The 22,927-nt window shown below is 43.0% G+C and overlaps 1 protein-coding gene across 7 annotated transcripts in view; it reads left to right on the forward strand.

The window, feature by feature from the left end:
- Positions 1-22,927, forward strand: part of RIN2 (Ras and Rab interactor 2) — a 63,922-nt gene that overhangs the window by 37,971 nt on the left and 3,024 nt on the right. For 6 of the 7 annotated variants that reach the window (XM_071417967.1, XM_071418211.1, XM_071417836.1 and 3 more), the window contains 8 exons: positions 71-263; positions 880-991; positions 2,811-2,883; positions 4,872-4,963; positions 8,106-9,248; positions 16,626-16,931; positions 19,851-19,982; positions 21,907-22,070. In XM_071417967.1, coding sequence (XP_071274068.1) covers positions 71-263; positions 880-991; positions 2,811-2,883; positions 4,872-4,963; positions 8,106-9,248; positions 16,626-16,931; positions 19,851-19,982; positions 21,907-22,070 — 2,215 coding nt within the window. Of the gene's footprint in view, positions 1-70; positions 264-879; positions 992-2,810; positions 2,884-4,871; positions 4,964-8,105; positions 9,249-16,625; positions 16,932-19,850; positions 19,983-21,906; positions 22,071-22,586; positions 22,692-22,927 lie in introns of all 7 variants that reach the window. The other variant, XR_011677074.1, reaches the window with a different exon arrangement.

A 22,927-nucleotide genomic window follows, 5' to 3' on the forward strand; every position in this document is an offset into this window, starting at 1 on the left:
GTTCACTGACCCTAAGTGTTTGTTTATAAGAGTTAACATGTCTAATTTCTTTTTTCTAAATTTTCCACAGTCTAATAAAGGATATGGATAATGTCTCTCCTGAGAAAAATGATGTCAAAAGCTGTCCCCGGGACTCTGGATATGACAGCCTATCCAACAAGCTGAGCATATTGGACAAGCTCCTCCATACTCACCCTGTGTGGCTGCAGCTTGGTCTGAACGATGCTGAAGCCTTGGAAATTTTGCAGACACAACCTCCTGGGGTGAGAAGAATCTCAATTTCTTTAAGGACAAGCTTTTCTCAAATGTTGTGCTGCCATTTTATGTGACGGTGTTCCCAGGGGTTCTTAGGATGAGGGAAGAGACGAGGATCTGACTCCATGCTTCAGAAGGCTGATTTATTATTTTATGATATATATTACATTAAAACTATACTAAAAGAATAGAAGAAAAGGTTTCATCAGAAGGCTAGCTAAGAATAGAATAGGAAAGAATGAATAACAAAGGTTTGTGGCTTTGCTCTCTGTCTTAGCCAGCTGGGCTGTGATTGGCCATTAATTACAAGCATCTAAGATGGGCCAATCCCAGATGCACCTGTTGCATTCCACAGCAGCAGATAATCATTGTTTACATTTTGTTCCTGAGGCCTCTCAGCTTCTCAGGAGGAAAAATCCTAAGGAAAGGATTTTTCATAAAAGATGTCTGTGACAATTTTACACCCAGGTGTTGGACCCAATACAGTAATGACGAAGTAAAATTACAGTATGTTGTAGAGCAGACATCATGGGATTGTTGTGGTTCCTTTTTGTGTATGATCTGTATTTATTCTGGCATCTGTGATGAAGCTAATACCATGTCCTTCTGCCTTCTCCACAACAGATATTTCTGGTTAGGAAATCTGCAAGGCTGCAGAAGAAAGTCATCTCTCTGCGTCTGTCCAGCGACTGTGGGTCCTGCCTGAAAGAATTTGCCATAAAAGAAAGTACATATAGTAAGTTGTGAGTTACATACTTTTCAGCTGCTTCTTAGGTACTTTTTCCCTATAGGATGCAGGAGCATTTGCACTGCTGAAACCCACAGCAGAGGATACCCAAAGTCATGCAAATAATGTCACGGGCTGCCTGTGCTGCTCTCTCAGGTGGGCTCTGGGAGTGGGTCTGGCATATTCTGCCATGAGGAGGGCAGATATATAGAAACACTTAAAACTGCTTCAACTGGAATGTTTCCACTGTGTACCTTGATGAATCCACTATTCATTTATTTTTATGGGTACTTATCCTCTTAGAAACTTACAGTCTTTTGTAGAAACACGGTCTGTAATGCTGTCTGCTTTCAATGAAATGTTCTTGAATGCAACTTTGTCATGAACTCTCTGCAGTTGAGGTGTGGGATGGGTTGTTTGGTTTGTTTTTGTTGGTGGTGGGTTTTGGTTTTGGGTTTTTTTGGTTGTTTGGTTTTTCTTTTTGGTGTGTGATAGCTAAATGGATTTTAATCTGTTAGAACTGTTTCTGTCACAAAATCAATGATTTCTCTTTTTAATTCAAACTATATCTGTTCTTTCTTTTTTTAGTAGAAATGAGCAAATGTTAACACTCCAAATTGTTTTGAACCAATAATGCCCTCATATCTTTAGAAGGGAGAGTGTGAAAAATAAGTTTGAGATTTAGGAATGAAAAAAGGAAGCTGCAGCTGGTGAGTGTATGTGGTACTGAAACTGCAAGTGGAGCAAATATTTCATTTTAACAAGAAAGAGAAAACTGAAGAAAATTAGCAAAAGTTTCAGTTAATCATCCCTGAAACAGAGTCTATAGTTAACTTCTATTTCTACTTGTAAACTGACATAATTTTAGTTGAGTTTTTCCTTTTTTATCTCTCCCTCCCCTGCACACATGAACAAAAAGTTAATTCTGTGTGTCTGGTTTTAGTTCCAGTTACAAGCAAGGCAAGGCAAAAAGAAAGTTGTCAGTAATAGCTGATGTAAGTGTGGTCTAAGGCTGTGTTTATAGGCTTGAAATTCCCATCTAGAAAAGAATTATATACTGTCTTTTATGAACAAAATTCTTCCACAAGGGGGAGATATTTACTGATGGTTTTAGCTATTTGTTACAGCTGAGGTTTTAGACCAGAGGCAAAAGATCTGGATCATTTCACTGTAGGAGCTTTTTCTGCTTGACCTGTGAGATTTGCTACTGGCCTCAGAGAGAGCCTGAGGTAATTGTCATTATTACTGAGAACAAGTACTTGTATCAGTAAGAAACAATGGTATCAAGTGGGGAAAAATGAAAGGCACTGCTCCTGTCTTCCTCTTCCCTTGTGCAAGGCAGTGGCATGCAACAGCTGTCAGAGTTTTAAAGAGTTTTTAGGTTAAAAGTGGATGGAAATTTATCTCCCTTTATGTTCTACACTCCTAAGGTGAAGACAAGTGAGTAGAATAGAATTCAAGAGGAGGAAATAAGACATTTAAAATTAGGCATATTAGTACACTGGGCAAACAAAGCCTCAGTTATTGATTTGTTGTCTATTAGCAAAACATTGTGCAGGCTCATCACACTTAATCTGTTTTACAGGAATTAGACCATATCCTTGGAATACAAAAGCAGACCAGCCACCAAGATTATCAGTATATTCTTGAAAATGCCTTCAGCAGGAATATGTACTTCTTCACAGAGCTGTTTTCTCTTAATCAAATAGTAGCTAGTTTGATGGTGGAATCTTACTAACTTCATGCTAAAATCTAAGATATATTTTATTAAACTGTTCTAAGAAACAGTGGATTAATGTGTGATTGTTTCTTGTAACTTTCTTTGCAGCATTTTCCTTGGAGGGGTCTGCAATAAGTTTTGCTGATTTGTTCAGACTCATTGCTTTCTACTGTATTAGCAGGTAAGGTGCTGCTCTGTTCCAAGCCACATCTGCTAGAAAGAAAATAATTTAAAAAAAAATGAGTTTTGAGGAGTTGTTTCAGCTATTGGTGCTATTTATGTTGCCAATCTGTGAATATTCCTGGATAGCCTTAGAAGGTAATGGTAGCAATCAGAGATAAGTCTTGGAAGCAAGTGTCTCTGTCTTACTTCATATTGATTATTGGGAGGCTGATGTGATTTTACACATCCAGCTGTGAGGTGCTGCCAAGCTGAACTTTACTTTAGCTGATATCTTGTGAGGCTTTCTTAAATGCTCTGTAGCTCATTTAAAAACAATCATAAACTAGCTTGCAAAGTCCATTTCTTGGAATTGCTGGTGAGAAGAATTTTTGGAGCATAATGGAAAAATGTCAGATATGTAGAATATGACAACTGGGAGATGTCAGTTTAAATGGTGAACAACAAAAATGGCCTTGTCAGCTTTGCAGTTTATGGTTGCCAAACTTGTTTTCCAGGTAGTATGCAGAAAAAAATGTAGCTGGTGTTTTCATCCTTTATTTTCCATTTGACTTCAGTTTACTGGTGAGAATTTCCAGACTGATGCTTGAGCCTTGTATGCACCCACAGACAGGGCACAACCAAACTGCCCAGGTGCACATCTTCTGAAGGAAGCAGAGAGGCAGCTGTGATAGTCTCAGTCCTTTTACTGCATTGAGGCTGCCAGTTCATGCTGACCATGTGATGGTTTCTGGTGGGGGATGCTCTTGGGCTGCTGTGCTTGCTGGTTTTGTTTGTGGTGGAAAAGCATCTTAGACGCCTTTCCTACAGCCTCTGTTTAGCTGAGCTGTACGTGCATGTAATAAAAGCAGCATTGATACCACATGGATAATTGGTCAGAACTCAGAAGAGAAATGAGCTGAAAATGTGTTTAAATGTAGTTTAATGAGGAGATATTCCTTATCTTGTCACCCTTTCAGTCCTGCACACTTGCCAGGCTCTGGTAAATTCTCTCTAAGTACCTACAGGATCACTCAGCAAACAGGTTTCTTGCATTAGTCCATCCATTTTCTTTCACTGAAGGTTCAATATTGCTTTGTATAGATTAAAGGGGGCAGATAGGTAGCTATTGTGAAAAAGAGACAGTACCATTTGGTACATCACAGGAAATCCAGGAGGATTTTCTAAAAACAGAGGGAATTTCTTGCAGGAGGTAGCCAAGCAGTTTTTATGAGGGTTTACCTATTTTTTAATTGCAACCATGGTGATGATCTGGACTCTGGATTTTCTGTGGTACCATATTAAAGTGTCTTTCAAATGCTTTTTAGCTAGTGTATCAGTCCTGTGCATATGCCTGGCTTGAGTGTGAGTGGAATTCTGAGATCCTGTTTTTTCAAGAAGCTAACATACAACATAGAGAATATTTATGTGATAAAGACCCACAATCTGTCTGTGCTATAGCAGATGGTTGGCTTGTTCACAACCTTAAAACCAAAATTCATGCTGACACCAGTTGTGTAGGATTCTCATTTAGTCTCAATTCTATGGGTCCTTCTACTACAGATGTTGCTGTTTAGCAACAGTTAGAATAAAATTCTTATTCTGAAAACTGGAATAACAGTCAACAGTTTATTCAGAAAGTGAGAAGCTTTTTTGAAGTTTCAAGGGCAGGTAACAAGTTTGCATCTCACTGTCTGCTTGTAGAAGACCAGGTGTAAAAGCTTTTGTTGGAAAGGCAGAAAATTCTGGATGGCTGTGTGGAAATGATCCTAGGGAAAGTCCTGGGCACTTGGCTGCCATTTGCCCTTCACACCACTCTGCAAAGTAAAGGAGCTTTGGGGTTGGTAATGTCATGTTTAACTGTGCTGTGTGTTTAAGGATCTTGCTACCTGACACAGCTCAAGAAGAAGATAATCAGAAATCAGACACTGCCAGTGTTTAAAAAAAAAAAAAGTTTTTCAAACTATGGATGGTGCTGAAAACCATAATGGTTTTTCTCTTTGGAAACAGGGATGTCCTTCCATTCACACTGAAGTTGCCTCATGCAATTGCTGCAGCAAAGACAGAAGCTGAACTTGAAGAGATTGCTCAGCTTGGACTGAGTAAGTAGTTCTCTACACAGATGTCTTTCCCTGTAGCACACCTGCAACATTGAAGAAATAAGCTGTATCAGTAAATAGTTCATACTGGTTAGTGATGATACAAATTTTGTTTAGAAAAGCAGTTTCCCTTATTTGGGAAGGCCAGACCTTCTTCTGGCCAAGGAGTGGTGCTCTTCCTTCCTTCTGTGCCTCCTGTGATATTTTTGTTAGTGCTGTTTCTTTCTTCCTTCTTCTCTTCCCTCTCTGGGCAACCCTTGGGCAAAGCAAATCTCACAGTCCCCACACAGAGGTTGGTGTGGTTTCTGCTCCAAGACCAAACTGCATGCTCACATAGCACTGGCTGTGTGAGCCTATATAAAGCACTGGCTCTATAATTTATTGTGAGGAGAGTGTAGGAACTGAGGTCCCCTGTTAATATAACTTCTGTTCAGATTGACATGGAAACTTAAAATGGTGAATTTGGGGATCAATGAAGTGGCATATTTAGAAAATGAGGAGTGTATATATGATGGTGTAGAATGTATCCATGGGCAGGGGTTAGGTGAAATTTTTAAAATACCAGAAGACAATGCAAGGGTGTCCTTGCATCACTTGGTTGCTTCAGCCAAACACAGGCTCATTGTAAGGCATACCTTGAGCTCAGAGGAGATGGATGCAAAACCTTTGTAAAGCATACCTTGAGCTCAGAGGAGATGGATGCAAAGCCTTTGTAAAGCATACCTTGAGCTCAGAGGAGATGGATGCAAATCCTTTGTAAAGCATACCTTGAGCTCAGAGGAGATGCATGCAAAGCCTCCTGGGATTTGAAACTTGGGCACCACCCAGATGAATCATTAAGCAGCTCTGCATTGAGCAAAGTGCTGAGTGGCTTCATTTCCTTCTCCAGGAAGGGAAGGTTGACTGTCAGCAACCTTTGTTGCAGTAGATTTTTTAATAATCTTTGATTTTGAAAAGAGTCGTCTCTGAATCAATGTTAGCCTGAGGATCTCCTGAACTGTCTGGTGGGACTTTGCAGTAAAACCATACCTGGGGATGTATTGCAGTGCTTTGCATTTTGGTTTGCTGCAGTAGCAGTGCAATTAAAGGGTTTGTTTTAGAGAGGAGAGAATTACTTCTGCACTGCTTATCTGCAAGTTTAGGTAATCAGGTGAAACTTTGGGTTATCATGGGAATAGAGGCAAATATGGTAGTGTTGATGTCAATGTTTAGATGGCAAAAAGAAAGTGAAAGGTCTGACTGGGATACAGTGTAATGAAAACAGTCTCCCAGTGCCACATGGAAGCCTTAAAGTAGCATGAGGTGAGTCTCTCCAGAGGGGATGATAATGGTAATGTTGATCAAGCTCTCCAGGCTAACCACACTTTGTCACCAGTACCCCAGAGCACTGTGGCCTGCTTGCTGCAGAATTAGTCTTGGTCTTCAACAGTCTCTGCATTGTGTGTGTTTTTTCTGTAGCTACTACATTTGAAAGTTGATGGATCAGTGTCTGTGTTGTTGCTGTATTTGGGATTAATTACCTGATATACACCAGATCACAGTTTCCATGAGCTAAAAGCAGGCTACAAAGTTGAGATTTTGATGGAGTTTTAGGTGTCCACATGCAGAAGAGCACACCAGAAGATGAGCCTTTCAATGCTGTGGACTCAAGAGGGGCCTAAAAACTCCCAACAGCCCTTCCTGTTAAGTGTGAGTTTTCTTTGAGGAACGCCTAAGCACAAAACCCCGTCTGTATCTCCTGTCAGAGCTCTCTTGTGCAGTAGGCTCAGAGGGAGAGCTGCACAACACAAGTCAATAGCACATAGCCCAGCAAACCACATCAGGAGGAGCTTTTGGTAAAGATTCAAGGCTGTTGCCAACCTGCAAGGTTTCATGTGCTGGACATATGATTCTTTCTCAGTCTCCCTTGTGTTTCACCTGCAGCAGTGCTTACATCATGTGTGTTTGCAGCAGCCACATGCCAGGCACAGGCACTGAGAGATCACAGGCAGGATGTGAAGTCATGAAGCTGGGAACACCAGCAACATGGCATAACTATGCAGAGAAACATGCCTGTGCCTGTAGACATTCTCTGGCCGTGGCCTGTCACCACGGGCTGTTTCCTGTCTTCTGCCCCACAGGCAGGACATGGCTCTTGGCCATGGACCTGTTCTGGATGCTTGGCATTCGTGCCCTTGGGCTCAGATATCATTGCTCAGTTGCCTCCAGTGAGCCAGCTTGACACACTCTGGGAAAAGGACCATGTCAAGATTGGCAAATTTTAGCTAAATCTCCCTCCTCTGGTACTCTGCCCATATTTCAGCATGATTGCTGCCTTCAAGGGCACATCTGGTTTCAATCTTCATACCTTCAGGCACCAGCACTCTTTAGCAGTGGCTTGGTTGCACAAACATGCTGACACTTGTCTGGGATAAGTGCAGAGGCTGCAGCTGCAACTTGCTGGTGTAGCATAGGTTTTCCATGCCACTAGTGTGGAACTGCACGTGGGTCTCTTTATGTGTCACTGCAGTCTCAGGCAAACTGTCCCCACAGCAAAGGCAGGGCAGCAGGCACCTTTATTAGACACTGGATTGCTTGGTCTGCCTTGCTGAAGGTGATGTGTGCATCCACCACAGCAAAATGGGAGCTGCCTTTTCATGTATAGTTTCATGTGTTCACTATGAAAAGAAACTGAAGCAAGATACTTGTAGAGTTTCTGGAAGTGGCCTTTAGCCGGTGTAAATCAGCTTAACCATTGTCTTTAATGAAGTGAGCTTATTAAAGCTGAGAATCTTGCTTTATTTCTCCTGAGTGAGATGCTAGTGAGAAGTTTGTGTTCATTTCAGTCTCAAGCCAGTAAAAACTATTCTGTTACAGTCTCCATTCCTTTCTTTGATTCTCAGTTTAATTTTAAGCTTAGTGGGGTGATTGGAGGCTATGCACTGGTCATGGTATTTATAAATGAGTAAGAGCAGCCCAAGGAATGTAGCATATAGTTATGTCTGATGGTACTTTAAAAGGTTCACTGGATTTTTCCCCCCCTTTTAATTAATAAAACCTTGCTTCAATTTCTCGATGTTTTAAACTGGTGTTGTTGAGTTGAATGTTCTGAAATCCATCTGCATGGTGTTTAGCATTCTTACGTTAATGCAATGATGATTTTCAGACTTTTGGAGCTCCCTGGCTAACAGCAAACCCCCGGATCCTTCACCTCCCTGTAGGCCTGTGCCTTTGGACAGTGCTCGCAAAGACTCCCGCCAGCTCTGCCTTATAAATGGAGTGCATTCTATACGAACCAGAACGCCTTCGGAGCTGGAGTGCAGCCAGACCAACGGAGCGCTGTGTTTCATTAATCCCCTCTTCTTAAAAGTGCACAGCCAGGATGTCAGTGGAAGTCTGAAAAGGCAGAGCCCGAGAACTCCAGACGTGAATGGCACAGCGAGGCCTCGCTCCCCCCCTCCCCGGCCGCCACCTCCTGCTATTAATAGCACCCTCACGAGCCCGCAGATTTCCAGGACTATAAAGCAGGCGAGCATGCCAGAAACACTCAGCCATAAGAAGGAGAGGGGCTCGGATTTGCTGCAGAACAAGCCCACCCCGATTCCGCCTCCTCGGCTGAAGAAGCAGGCGCTGTGCTCCGAGGCTGACGGTGCCTCCAGGAGCGCGGCCGCCCTCCGGCCCCGCTCCTCCGTGTGCGTGCCCGAGGCAGCCACGGCTGCTCCTCCGCGTGAAACCCTGCCAGCCCTGCCCCAGCCGGCTCCAGCAGCTCCCAAAAAGACTCCAGCTGCCATCTCTGAGTCACACATCCCGTGGAATGGAGGCCGGCAGAGACTGAGCGACATGAGCATTTCCACCTCCTCATCTGACTCGCTGGACTTCGATCGGAGCATGCCGCTCTTCGGCTATGAGGGGGACACCAACAGCAGCCTGGAGGACTTTGAGGGGGAGAGTGACCAGGAGAGCATGGCACCCCCTTTGAAGCCCAAGAAGAAAAGAAGCAGTTCGTTTGTTCTCCCCAAGATTGTGAAATCTCAGCTACGGAAAGTCAGTGGAGTTTTCAGTTCCTTCATGACCCCGGAGAAGAGGATGATTAAGAAAATTGCAGAGATGTCCCGGGACAAACGTACCTATTTTGGATGCTTAGTGCAGGACTATGTCAGCTTTCTGCAAGAAAACAAGGAGTGCCATGTTTCCAGCACTGATATGCTGCAAACAATTCGTCAGTTCATGACCCAAGTCAAGAACTACTTGTCCCAAAGCTCCGAACTTGATCCCCCAATCGAATCACTGATTCCTGAAGACCAAATAGGTAAGAAACACTGTCCTGTGTTTTGGAGGGAAGGTGAAAATGTGGAATCTGTGTTTATAAGTGATAGTCTTTGTCCAGTTCAGAAAGGTGGGGCTAACTTGGCTAGTAGAGCTTGGACTACTGAGTATTTGAGTCTTAAAACAACCTCCCCCTCCATTCCCCACCCCAAATCACTCTGTTGCCTTGGGATGATTACACTACAAAGTTTTTCATAAGAAGTTATCCTTAAAATAAGTGCAATGTGGACTTTTTTTACCTGTGATTATTACTTTTTTTACCTGCTTTACTGTTGATAATAGAGAACCCTTTATTTGCTGGCACACATGTGTTTTTCTCTGAATTGGACTGACATAGTTCTCAAGGTTTGGTCTAAAACTGCCAGATCTGACCATATGGACTGTAGCTGTAGAACTAGAATTTATTCAAAACCAATGACATTTTATGACAACTTAGTTTTGAAATAAATCTGATTCCTCCAGACATTCTTAGTCACTTCTAACAAAGCTGTACTATCCCTGCACTTGAAACTAAATAAAAAGGTGTGTAAGAGTTTTAGAAAACAAACATGTGCAGGAGGCAGAAGGGGCTGTTGTTTTCTGTAGTTTTCTGTACTTCTCTGTTAGATGTGTTTGTGAGTGGTTATGGATGAGCTATATGTTTTAACAGGAGAGAGAGAGATTTGTATATCCAGAAAAGTGAAATCGTTGTTGCTGCATAAATCTTGCTGCCTCTCTTGCAGAGTCTGAGCAGTATTTGTAAAAGGTCTGTAAGCCACATTTAAGAGGTAAACACGCCTCAGGGCAGAATACTTTCCTTGTGAGCTCACTTCAGTCCTAATTTGTTTGTTTTTCTCCCTACCCCAGTGTCCCAACAGTTGGCTCAGTGCAAAATTGGCAGACACTTCCTTCCCTGGGACTAGAGGGTAATTTTATATTGACATTCTGTCTGTCCTTGACCAAGATGAAGTATTCTCATGTAACCTCAGCTGCATTTACACAGTGTCAAGCAAAAGTCACAAGGGCTGCTAAAGCAAATAGAAAAATGTGAAAAGTGTCCCCAGTATTGAGACTCAGAGACATAAAATATTCTCACTATAATAATGAAGACTGTTAGGTGGGTGTTTCATGGAAGAAAAAGCACCAAATTAAGCAGGGGATGGAGGTGCATTTTTGCCTGCATTTCTGTAGAGTGCTGGATGTCTGACAAAGCAATTCAGATCGAGTTTGGTTGTAATTTTGTGAAAGCCTAGTTTGTTATGTACTTTTCATTTCACAAGGGTGTGGTTTAATGGGATTGTGGGTCTCCCAAGACTGGAAAAAATGTTGTCTGCTATTAACTGTTTCAGACTTTGGAGTACCATAAGTTATGAAGTATAACAATAAAACTGCCCTGGTTTTCTTCAGCGACAGAAAGTCTGGTTTTGATCATGTGACTAAACACAATTAATTTATAAAGTGGGCTGGTTTAAACAGAAAAAGAACTTGCTTTTGAATCATCTACTGCCTTTGGCTTGAGCCAGCAAACAACTGCAGTGGATCAGGAGCATCAGATGTTACTGATCTAACTAGATAACTATGTGACAGCAAAATTTAGTCATCCCTATGGAGAGCTTTTTATGAAGTAGAGTCCTGCCTGTTTTCCATAGTTTTCCTTGACTATTTCAATATGGAATTGCAGCTCAAATTGTAACTTTGTGAGTGGCTGTTTATCCTCTCTCGTCAGTTCGTACTTCCATGGTGCAGTTTTTTCCTCCAGCGTGTCAGCCTGGTGCTGCATGTGTGCCTCTGGGATAATGCTCCTCCTTTCTGAGTCATTCAGCCTTTGTTTTAACCCTCTTTTGTCTCCTGAACTTCAGTAGGTGCTGGAACACCTCCCCCAGGTCTAATGAAACCCTCGGTGTTTGGAACTTCTTTCAATGTCTCTATAATGATCTTTTTGATCATGTGGATCTTCTTCTAGAATTGCATCATGGGCTCTTGCTAGCAAAAGACTTCTGCAGCAGATCTTTTAAGCTTCCCAGACAGGGAAAATAGTTAAGCTTCTGCAAAATCACTGGGAAAATATCCTTCAGGGTTCCTAGCCCTGACAGATGCCTCCTAACCTTGGCACTGTAGGCTGTTAACCCTCCCTGAAGCAATGGGACTCCCAGTGTTGGCACAGAGTCAAGAGTAAGGCACATGGCTCTTTATTGTTTGAGGATGAATGTAATTTATTTTTTTAAAAGGCATCCACACCTCAGTTTGTATCCACAGAATAAAGACTGGTCTGAGGAGATAGTCCAGAGCTGCTTGATCAGCAGGTGTTTGGGAGTTTTTGTCTTTTCATCTTTTCCTGGCTCTGAACAGAATGGAGTCAAGTTGGATGCTGTCACTTTGCCAAGTGGGATCTAACATCTGACATCTAAACAACTTCAGTCTCAGTGCCCAAATCTGGCCCTGAACCAAGAAATCACTGGTTGAAACCACTTGTCAGTAAGGTACCAACTGATCATGTGGGAACGTCCCTAAACAATACCATCTATTACTTGGTTTGATATTTCTAATACGTTAGAGATATTTAAATGCTGAGTGTTCAAGAAGCTTGGAGAGAATGTGTTGGTCTCTTACTGGCAGTCCATGCCTTATTTAAGGTCCTTGGCTCTGTACAGAGGAGTTGCAGGCAGACAGAGCTACACATGCTAATTGACTGAAGCCCAGGAGTGACCCCCATTGTTTGACAGCCAGCCACTGATACTTGGGTTCTCAGTGTTCTGTGCACCTGTTGGTGCATGCTGCGTATGGTTATTATGGCAAGACAGAATTTCCCTGGTTTGTTTATATGGAAGGTGCACAGAATTAGACTTATGGGTCTTAAAAAGGTTAAGCAGCAACCCACCCCAGATCCCCTCTTCTTTACTAATCCATTTATCCTCCTAAAGGAGCTAGAATGGTATGTCACTATTTCTGCTTGAAAAACTCATGCCAGCTGTTTTTTTCACTGTGTTACTTTTTAGGTGCTGTTCTGGGGTCCTGTCCTGCATTGTTGCATCTTTTCACGTTGAGCTCAGTCTTACAAACACATCCCTCAGTGCCCCTCCTTTCAGCACAGGAGTGACAGGACAGGGCAAGCAGGAAGCAGTGGTGAAAGTACTGAGCAGAGGCAGGGGACCAGGCTCTGTGTCTGACCATCCCTTGGATTTCCTTTGTGACTTTCTCCCAGCTTCTTTTCTTTCCTGCTACTTCAAGAGAAGACATGTGCTTACCACACGGCTATAGCATGAGTTTTAAGTAACTCACAGCTGCTTAAAGCAGAGCACACCTTGCACAGATAGCTGTGTGATTTTTTTTTGTGTGCTTTTATGTAGGTCAGATGAGGGGAGGCTTACTTTCATCCCTAGTTGCTGGGTCTCTGCCACCACTGCCTGTAGATCAACCACCTCAGTTTTCAGGGTTGTGCTGATTATCAAGGAATGTGGATTGTGTGGGGTCTTACTTTCAAGTCCTGGTCCTGTGGAGGAGATTGCCATGTCTGCACCCACCAAGAAATGGATGCTTGGCCATCACTCTGTGGTATTCCAAAGCAACTTTGTGCTTTCAGCTCCCAGGCAGTGTGACCTGTGCAGGACTGGGCCTTTTTGTGGTGGCTCTGAGGCTCACTCAGTCTGCTCTGCTGACCTCTGATTTCCCTGCTGAATGGTTTGGCCATGGTAAACAGGGCTTGAGTGTAAATGGAGGGACTGGAATGTGACAGTCATGTCAGTGGAGCAGCAATAGTTGGTAGGTAGGAGGAAAACAGAGAGCCTGGAAAAGGTGAGAGCGTGCCTAGAGTTTGAGGAAGTGAGGGTTGTAAGGAGGCTGTGTAAGGACACTGGCAATGACTAATGTGTTGTCTTGTCTAGATGCAGACTTGTGTGGTTGGCAGCAAAACAAAAATAGCATGTCAGCACAGGATACAGATGTGTTTCCACAAGTTACAACGAAACTAGCTGGCTGGCCTTTCCAATTCATTTATCAAAGCACTTCCAGTTCCCATTTTGAGGCTACAGGCTAATTATAAGCATTTCAGGAACGATACACAGTGTTCAGCTGATATTATATTCAGTTAAAAAACATTATCTGAAGAGTATCTGTTTTGGTTTTGGAGTTGTAAGCATCCTGGGAGGATATTTGAAAACATGCATCTGGAATAAACAGAATTTTTGTTGCTGATTTGGATCTTAAAAATATACAGAGATGTTAAGGTAAAAATTAAGTTCTCAATTCACAACTTAGATAATGATTTGTCTGGGAAACACTCATATACTATTTTGTGGCCATTAGAAATCAAACAATGAAAACTGCTCTGGCTGAGAATTGGTTTGTGGGGTCTTACCCAAAACCACCTTTCTGTGAAAGCAGCCAGAAGCAACAGTGCTGAAGAATGGGTCGCTGGTGGGTGGTCTGGCCCCAAAAATGCTCACAGGTGCCATGACACTGAATATTGTTCTAAGATCAAATCACAAGAAGTGCTGTCCTACCAGGCTTTAATAATAATATAATTTTTTTGCAAGCTTTGTATTTGTTAGGATACATATGGGTATTACTGTTGACCATTAAAAAACCAGTCCAGCCCTTATCAATCTTGTTGCTGTTAGCCTCATCAGCTTGTTGGATTTTGCCACTTTTTCATTTGAGGGCAGAACTCAGTGGTTCTCACATGTGTGCCAAGAATTCATAAAGGAGAAGAAAAGGTTGTGTGTTGTTTTGAGGGTTTTTTGTGTGTGGCTTGAAGGATTTTTGTTTGTTGTGGTTTTTTCTTTGTTTTGTTGTGCCTGTGTGGAGCTTTGAGCACAGCCACGAGTTACATGATCCCTTCCTCTGTGCTGCTTCAGAATTATTTCAAGTTTCCATGGAAACTGTGGAAATGTGATGGAGTAAATTTCAAAGCAATTTCCAGGCACTGCTTTTGGATCCTGTGACAAAATAGCAAATGTGAAAGAAACCTCCTTGCCATCTTGCACAGCTGTTAAAATCTGCATGGTTCTTCTGTGGAAGTGGCACTGCCTTTGGAGGGGCTGAGGGCAGAAACCCTGAGCCTTCAACGAGCCTGGCCCCAGCCAAGAACTGCAACTCTGGGGAGGAATTTTGTCTCCCAGCAGCATCCAGGTCCTGTGGGATGTGGGGAAGCCTCCTGTTCCTATAGAGGATCAGTCACATCCAGAATCACACTGACTTTCCCGAGGCTCCTGTGAACAGACGTTGTGATGACCCCTCTTTGCTGAGATGAAGGATGGCTTCTGCTCAATATTCATCTACAAAACTTCCAGTGGAGCCTGTGGGAGTTCAGCTCTCATGGGGACAGAGCTCTCCCACTGTGCATAATGTTTAGCAGCACCAAGTGCTTTAATAAACAAGACAAGATGCTTAGAATGCACAGTGCAGAGGTGTTCCTCTTACAAGCAAAGCAGTTGTTTTTCCTATTTGAAAAAATCAGGTAGTAGGACTAAAGTAAGCTGAATTGCCAAAAAAATAGTCATCAGTGAAGATAGCAAGGAAGGATTTGTACACTCTAGAATAGAAATTTAGCTAGCCAATGTACCTGTGGGTGAGACTCGTGTGTTTTTCTTGGTGAAAAATTGTTTCTGCAATTGTTTATGCCCCATGAGCCCTGAGGACTGCTTTGATGGCAGGGAGAGGCAGTTTCTGTCTCTCACCCTGTGCAGAAGGGTGATGCTTCTATTTACCTGGCTGGTTTGGTGCTGATGGTGTGGCTCTACCAAGTACAATAGAGGTGAAGTGTTGCCACTTGCTAACGTTGCTAATTGATGGCTCTGGTCTGCTGGGAAGCTGGATCCAGCCCTTGCTGCTGTGTGAGAAGCCACCAAGAGCATGTCTCAGACTGATCATGCCTTTTCCAGTGCCTTTACTGACAAACACAGATAAAAAACTACATATGAAGTCAGGGCAGCATAGGATGAGAAATGTGTGTGTGAAGGGTGTTTATATGGGATAGAGAGGGATGGAGACCCAAAAGGAAAAAGGGCTGGACACAAGAATATGATAAATGAAAGAAAAAAGCAAGAAAACAGAATAATGCTTGTATGGAGAGTATGTGTGTGTCTGTGTAAATACCAAGCCTTAGAAACAGTATGTGATTAAAAAAAAAAAAAACAAACAAACAACCAAAAAAAAAAAAAAAACAAAACAAAAAAAAAAAAAGCAAAAGGGAGGGGGAGAGTAGGGAGAAAAGAAAGAGGCTGTAGTCTAAAAAATCACAGAAGTACAGGCAAAGAACCTGGGATGGGCATGAGGTTTAATGAAGCTGTAATGAGTCACTGTAGTCTAAAAAAACCACAGAAGTACAGGCAAAGAACCTGGGATGGGCATAATGTTTAATGAAGCTGTAATGAGTCACTGTTACTAACAAGAATGTCCACTGCTAATTTGTGTAAAGGTGTGGCCTGGCAGTGACACAGCCTCTCCTCTGTGTGCTCTCTGTCCTTGTGCTCCTCTGGTCCATCTGCCTGCTCCAGGCTCTGGAACTGCCCCACTCTCCCGTAGGGATGGCACAGGAGCATTCCCCACCATGGTACAAATAATCGATGTAACTTAAGAACTAATGTTAACTGTGTTGCCATAAGGATGCTGAGAAGGGAAATTAGCTTTTACAGTAAAAGTTTGCAGAGAAAGTGTTGAGCAAAGAGCTTTCTCTGTTGACACAGTCCATACTATGAAAATGGAGAATGAGGGTTACAGAAAAACTGGAGTAGAACAAGAATTAAAAATAAGTCCTGAAGTTAGCAGTTACTGTGCTATGTGCACACAATTGCCAAAGAACTTCAAACTTGATGACAAAGCTGTATATAAGCTTGTGTGATGAAATCTGAAGCTGGAAAAACACAGCTTGGTTTTCATTTATAGTTTAAAGCCTGTAATCTGCCCAGCTTCATAAAGATCCTGACAAAGTTGAGCCAAGTTTTAGGAAATCTTTGTTGAGTTATAGTTTCCAATGGAAACTATGCAAAAAGAACAGGCTTTGATGCCAAAGGAGACAAAAATTATGATTTTGACTGTGTTTCACGTTAAGTTTGGGAGTTAAAGCTAAACTTAAAGTAAAATAAAACTTGCAGACTTCCAACCAACAAAAGAAAAACTTTAATAGACCCACAGCTTTTTTTTGTTTTTGTTTTTACCTATCTGTAGTCTGTGTGGGTGTGGTGTTTTTTATTTACCACATTACCAGAAATGACAATTCAGTGCGGATTCTGGTGTTAACAAACATCTGGAAACTCAGCTTGTGTAATAAATGGGCCTTAGAAAGCAGGTTTTGCTCGACAGGGTCTCTTCAGGGAATGGTTATGTTAATGCTGGCTCTGCTTTAGAGGGGGAAGTCAGCTGGATTTGTGTTTTCCTGTTGCAGATGTTGTGCTGGAGAAGGCCATGCATAAGTGCATTCTGAAGCCCTTGAAGGGTCACATTGAAGCGATGTTGAAAGAGTTTCATACCACAGATGGTTCCTGGAAACAACTGAAGGAAAACCTGCAGCTGGTGCGGCAGAGGAATCCTCAGGAACTGGGCGTGTTTGTCCCAACACCAGACTTTGTGGACGTTGAAAAGATTAAAGTCAAGTTCATGACTATGCAGAAGATGTATTCACCTGAAAAGAAAGTCATGCTGCTGCTGAGAGTTTGCAAATTGATTTACACTGTTATGGAGAATAACTCAGGTATGGTGTTTCTGGTAGCTCAGGTTCACTGATATTTCATACCTGATGTTGTCTTTCAGAGGAATCAGCCCATCTCATTCTGCAGACAGCTCTACTGCTGAAGCTCTTGCAGCAGCTTCTCCTTGCCCTTTGGAGAGGAATTCTTGCTCTCTGCTTCTGACCTGCTGTCTCTGAACTATCTGGCTGCAAATCTTCAAAACTCAGTCTGAAGCAGAGGTGTTGTCATGGGTGGAGTTTGAGCTTTAGGCAAAGTTGATTAGAGAAGCCCTCCCATGGTGCAGGAAGGACCCTTCTGCTTTCTGAACTCCTCAGAGAGGAGCCTGGGTGCAGCTGGATTCAACCTTAGCCCAGACTTTGGCAATGGTTTAAAATCCAAGGAATTTTAGAGGTGTAATTGAACCTTTGTACTACTTGGTGCTACAGGATTAAGGATGACAAACCAGATGAAGTCATGTAAAAATGAATTATTTATTATGATAATTTATTAGACCAAAAAGATCTAAATCTGAATCATTTACTACACAGTGTAGAAGTAAAAACTACTAGTATAGTCTAGTATAGTATAATGCATTATATCAAAGCAATTATAATAACAAAATTATATTAAAGCTAGCAAAAGGACCCAAAACAATTACTGGGTAGAGATTGATGTTTCTTAACCAGGGGGGGCAAATCTCTTTTGCTCAGCCTCCAGGAGTGGCTGTGAGGGGCGTTCCCCCCCAAGGGAGGAGTCTCCACACACACTCCCAGAAGGGAAATATTAGAAGATCCTGCTGTTTGAAAGCAGGAGTGGACTTTTGGAGTGCAAACTGATTGCTGTCAGCCAGATGTCTCCATGCCAGCTGTGTCAGCCTCTGTTTTTAGATAAGGATACCTTACTCTATCTCCACATCACTGTTTAACTTTGGGGTTGATGAGTCAGATTGAGTTTAGCATAATTCAACACCAAAAGCAGCATGGCACCACTTCTTAGTTCACCACTGATAACTTTGCAAAACAGGGCATTGTTTTACCTCATTCCAGACAGAGCATCCAACAGATCCTACACATCCTATAGATGTGAAGCAATTGAAAAAGAGCAGCTTTCCTTAACTGTAGGCTTTTGAAGTTGCCTGGCAGAAAGGTTGTCCTGTGAGCCTTGAATTTAACATTGATTCTAAATGAGTATTTTTCTGCAAATTGTAATAGAGGTAACACCGTATATTTAGCTATTGTCATTTAATAGTATGTATGCAATATGACAACTACAATGGTTGTATCTTAATGGGGGGAGAAAAGCAGCCTCTAATCCAATATTTTTGGCTTGCTGTGCCACTGAATGTTCTCATTTGGACACTTTCTGTCATGCTTTTGGAACAGAAATGACATCTATTTCTGCACTGTAGCAAGAACCCAAAAGCACCTAAATATTGAAATAGCCCTACAGGCCAGTCAAGACCTGCTGAGCAGTCAGTGGTCCAAAACCCTCTTCTGGATGGCATGAATTTATAGGTGCAACTCTGCCATTCTCTCTTGCACACTGCTATGACAGGTCATGAGCTAAGGTGTAGCAAAGCTGTGGTAGTGGGAGATTCTTTTCCCCCTAAGTGAGTATAAGCTGCTGCAGGGGCTTGGCAGTTTTCTTTCCAAGGAAGCACTGCATGTGCAGCTGGGTCTGGTGCAGATCAAGACACCTGCTTTCTTTGGAGATTGGACATGAATGGTGAAAGCTCATGGCTGTTAAAGCCCCCCAGATGCTTTTACAAGGTTTAGGACTGAGCTCCTGCCCAGCTTATTACTGCATTTCAAAATTCTGCATTTTAAAAGTGGATACAGGGATCTTGGCCTGAAGTTCTGTAAACTCATCTCTCCCTACTGTGATGTGATTGCTTTGAGTAAGGTATTTCCAACATGCAGAAGGAAAATACTGAGAGGCTACTGCTGGTTAAATGCTGCACTGGGAGACTTGGGCTGAGACTTGGCAAGTGCTCACTGGGCTGTCTTATTTTGTCATGTGAAGTCAAACATGGCATTGAGCCAGCAGCTGTTGGAGTATCTATACTTCCAGCCAGGTAAAGTGTGGTAGCTGGAGTGTGTGCCTCACTGGTGTCACCTGAGTTTCACCAGAGCTGTGAGTTGGCTCCTGCTCTGGGCAGTTCTGAGTGACCATCACATCCATCCTGCAGTGAGCACTGTTTTGCCTGACCCAGAGATTTGGCCACGTTGGGATTTCTGAACAGAAAGTCAAATGCAGGAAAAGTGCCAGGGGCACAAACAGGCCTAGGTACAGCACAGTCTCTGCAGTCTCTGTGGATCACTGTCACTCCAGGCCCTTCAGTCACTCCCCATCTTTCCTGTAGGCTCCCTTCAGGTGCAGCACCTGGTGTTTGTAGAACACCTCTCTGGTGTTTTTGACAATTGTCTGTCAAGGAAATGAGTTGAGTTTTCTTGTCAAATCTATAGCCTTTTATATTCAGGCTTCTCTGCTGTAGGATTCATACTCAGAGACTGGTATTTGTGTCTGAATGCTTCCAGAAAGTGGATGCAGTCCCTGGATGTACAAAGAAAATGCCTATTCATCACCTCTTAGGCAATGGTAGCAGGGCAGGTGAAGGTCAGGCCAGACTGGCCTGGCAGCCTTTTCAGCAGTTCACCAGTTGAGCTGCTGCCAGGGTGAGCCCAGTCTCTAAATCTCCCTTGCATGCCTCAAGGTGTGCATCATGAGATTTGTGCTTGTTTGAAGGACAGGACTGAGCTTGTCTCCTGTACAGTGAGTGCCAGGTGCTGTTCGCTTTGCTGCACATTGGTGACTTGAGGAGGTTCTGGAGTAATACAGACATGCTGGGTAGAGAAGGCACAAAAGAGTGTTTTCCTTTCAGACATGGGAACTGGTAAAAAAATGTGGCTTGTCTCTCACTGCCTGTGTCCCCTTCAACCCAGGGAGGCTGTATGGAGCTGATGACTTCTTGCCTGTGTTGACATATGTGCTAGCTCAGTGTGACATGCTGGAGCTGGATACCGAAATCGAATACATGATGGAGCTGTTGGATCCATCCTTGCTGCATGGAGAAGGTAATTATTTCTTTTTACTAGAACTGCCTGAAGGACTAGTGAGGGGGTGTTCTGTTTGAGTAAGAATCCTGTTAAGGGGAGACCTAATCACAGTGATGCTGATAGTGTAACAAGAGAATGTCATCATCATTTCCACTGCTGGGCAGCTTGCAGAGCACAAACCCCAGTGGATGGAAAATCTGCTGCTGTGTGATGCTTTGTGAGCAAATACATTGTTTCCAATCAGTTTTGACTCAGCAGGCAAACACATGCACTGTGCAGGTGCCCAGTGGCCTGAGCCTTTTGTGCCTGAAAATTTCCTGAGGGGATTTATGGGGCAGCAGCACTCAGCAAATTGTGAGGCACATAATAAGACTTGGGTTATGTGCTTTGTGAAGACCTCCGGGGGACTTCTTTGCACCTTTGCAGAAGTGCTTTTGAGAATGTTGCCCCCTTTTAATGATCTTTCCTTCTTCCCAGCATTTGCTTCTCACAAAGTGTTTTTATGAGCTCTAGCAGTATGTTTCCTGAGGCATTTCTTGAATGAGGGCTAAAGTCTGCTGGAGGCAAAGAAATCTGCCTCTGCTGTTTTCATGGCAGTATTTTTAATAAAGAAGTTTTCTGCAAGGCCCTGGTAGGCCCCAGAATCTAAAAGGTTTATGAGGAGGTTTGAAGGCTCTTGCAGCCAAGCTTAATTGTGTGTTTAGGTATATATGTGTGTTTCCTGTTCCTGCTGTATCCTGGCATTCTGAAATTGCTTTTCATGTACCCACTTGCATGCTGTTATGCCTGGGAGAATTCATGCCATTATTCCTTCTCTTTCTTGGGCCTGTCATTGGCACTAGCTCAGCTCTGCTGTGCAGAAAAATTTGTGTAGGGCTTTGGGGTTGTGCATTTCTACTGTAATGTATTGTCCAGTTTGTCTAATGGGTCTTGCATGAATTTTATGTGTTCATCTTGTTGCAAAGCTAAAGGCTGAGAGGGAATGCTGTCAGTAATACAAAAAATACTACTGTGGGCATCCAATGCATCTCTGAGTGCCTCTGAATAGACTCTGCTCTTAGCTGAGCACTCCCACCCAAATAGTTGACTTTAAAAAGAAAAGACAGCTTGTCTTTTGTTTCTCCTGGTTGCTGCAGACTGTTGCCTCCTGTTGAGACTCTTTTACTTTGTGATCCACAGCTTCTTTTGTACATTGGCAACTCTGTTGTGGCTTTAATTTGTTCTCTACTCATGCAATAAATGGGGAGTGTGCAGGACTGTACACACCATCTCCTGAATTAGTTGGACATTCTGGGGAATGCTAAGAAGTTGTTGTTTTAAAAATAAAGGCAAGTCTTTGAGAGGATTCCAGAGTACAAGTCTCACACTCAGTTGTTGCTTTATTGCCACTGAGGGTGGTTGCTTTTAAGCTGATGAACAGGGTTAGATTGTTTTTTACTTTGTTTCAACAGCCATGTTTATTTCATCCGCTTCTGAAGCCCTGGGAAGAAACCAAAACACTGTTAGAAAATTGTTTAGAATAAAGCTGGTGTTCAAGATTGGATGAGTAAATACTCAGGAGTAAAGGAGTTACAAGAGTTGTTGGTTTTCCTAGCTTTTACAGAGATGGGGCAACTGAGAGGAGTTTTAAAAGATTTTATTTTATTCTCTTATCAGTCATTTAAGGAAACAGCTTTCCTCAGCAGGAGTGGACCCAAGGCTCTGCTGTGTAACGTGGAGCACGTGGAACCCCTGCATGTCTCTGAGCAGCTGAGAACACACCCTCCAGTGTTGTGCAGGCCAGGAAGGGTTTTCCTTTTGTGTGTAAATATCCTGGCAACTTGCATATCTATGTGTGTGGCTGGGTGCCTCTCTGTGTGTATGTATATATACCTCAAAGAAAACTGCCTGCACTTGTGACTGTGACCACTCTGAGAAGTTCTTCCCTTGCTGTCCTTCACAGGGGGCTATTACTTGACCAGTGCTTATGGAGCACTTTCACTGATCAAGAACTTCCAGGAGGAACAAGCTGCCCAGCTGCTCAGCTCAGAGGCCAGAGACACTCTCCGCCAGTGGCACAAGAGGAGGACGACAAACAGGACAATACCTTCAGTTGATGATTTTCAGGTAGAGCTTCGGGCTGAAATAGAAAATGGGATGATTGTGTTGCTCGAAATACCCATTTGAGAGGTATCATTTGTAGCAAACTCCCTTGGTGCCACAAGTGGAGTGAAACAGTGCTGAGATTACAGATGGCAAATTTGCCTCTTTGAAGTCTTTGCACTCACTTTTTATCAAATAGTTTCATTATGATGGTCTGAAGAAAACACTAAATAATAGACCTTTCTTACCTTCCTTTTTAAGTCATGTGAAGCGAGGACAAACTGCATTGTATCTTAGATTCAGCTGTTTTGCACACTTTATTGTTCAGAAAATCAAATCCAGATTTCCAGGGGTATAAATCAGCCCAGCTGCCCAGTAGCCAGTGGTGGCTAAAGCAGGTAGCAGAGGTGGGAGAAATGTTCCCCAACAGTTTTGAAGTTTAAGCAGGCAGCAGAGTTCTGTGATATGGATGTCCTCACATTTTTCTTTTTTGTCTTTTTTTTTCTTTTTTGTCCCCTGTATTTTGTACTGCTCTTCCAGAGCAGGGCAGTACCTTCAGCTGGAGAATAACAAAGCAGTGGTTATCACTTCATCTTCTGAGCCCAGGCCTGCATCTCTTCCATCTGCTTTGGACTGACTGTTAAGGTGCAGCAGTTTGTGAGCTGAAAGAGGGGAGGGAGTTGGAATTGGGAAGAGAGGATTTACTCCTTGGAGTTCAGCTGTCTGCATTTAGGAAGAGGAGAAGCCATTACGAGCAATTCCAGTGCCCAGAGCCTGTCCATCTCCCTGGGATCCACGTTCTGTTCTCCTGGCCTGTACTTAGGTGTCAGATTCCAGCAGCTGGAGTCTGTTCTTTCTGCCAAAGCTCTGCACTTCCCATA

Source organism: Agelaius tricolor, unplaced genomic scaffold, assembly GCF_023055355.1.
Source record: "Agelaius tricolor isolate 1412-34295 unplaced genomic scaffold, bAgeTri1.0.p SCAF_1, whole genome shotgun sequence".
NCBI classification, from domain to species: Eukaryota; Metazoa; Chordata; class Aves; order Passeriformes; family Icteridae; genus Agelaius; species Agelaius tricolor.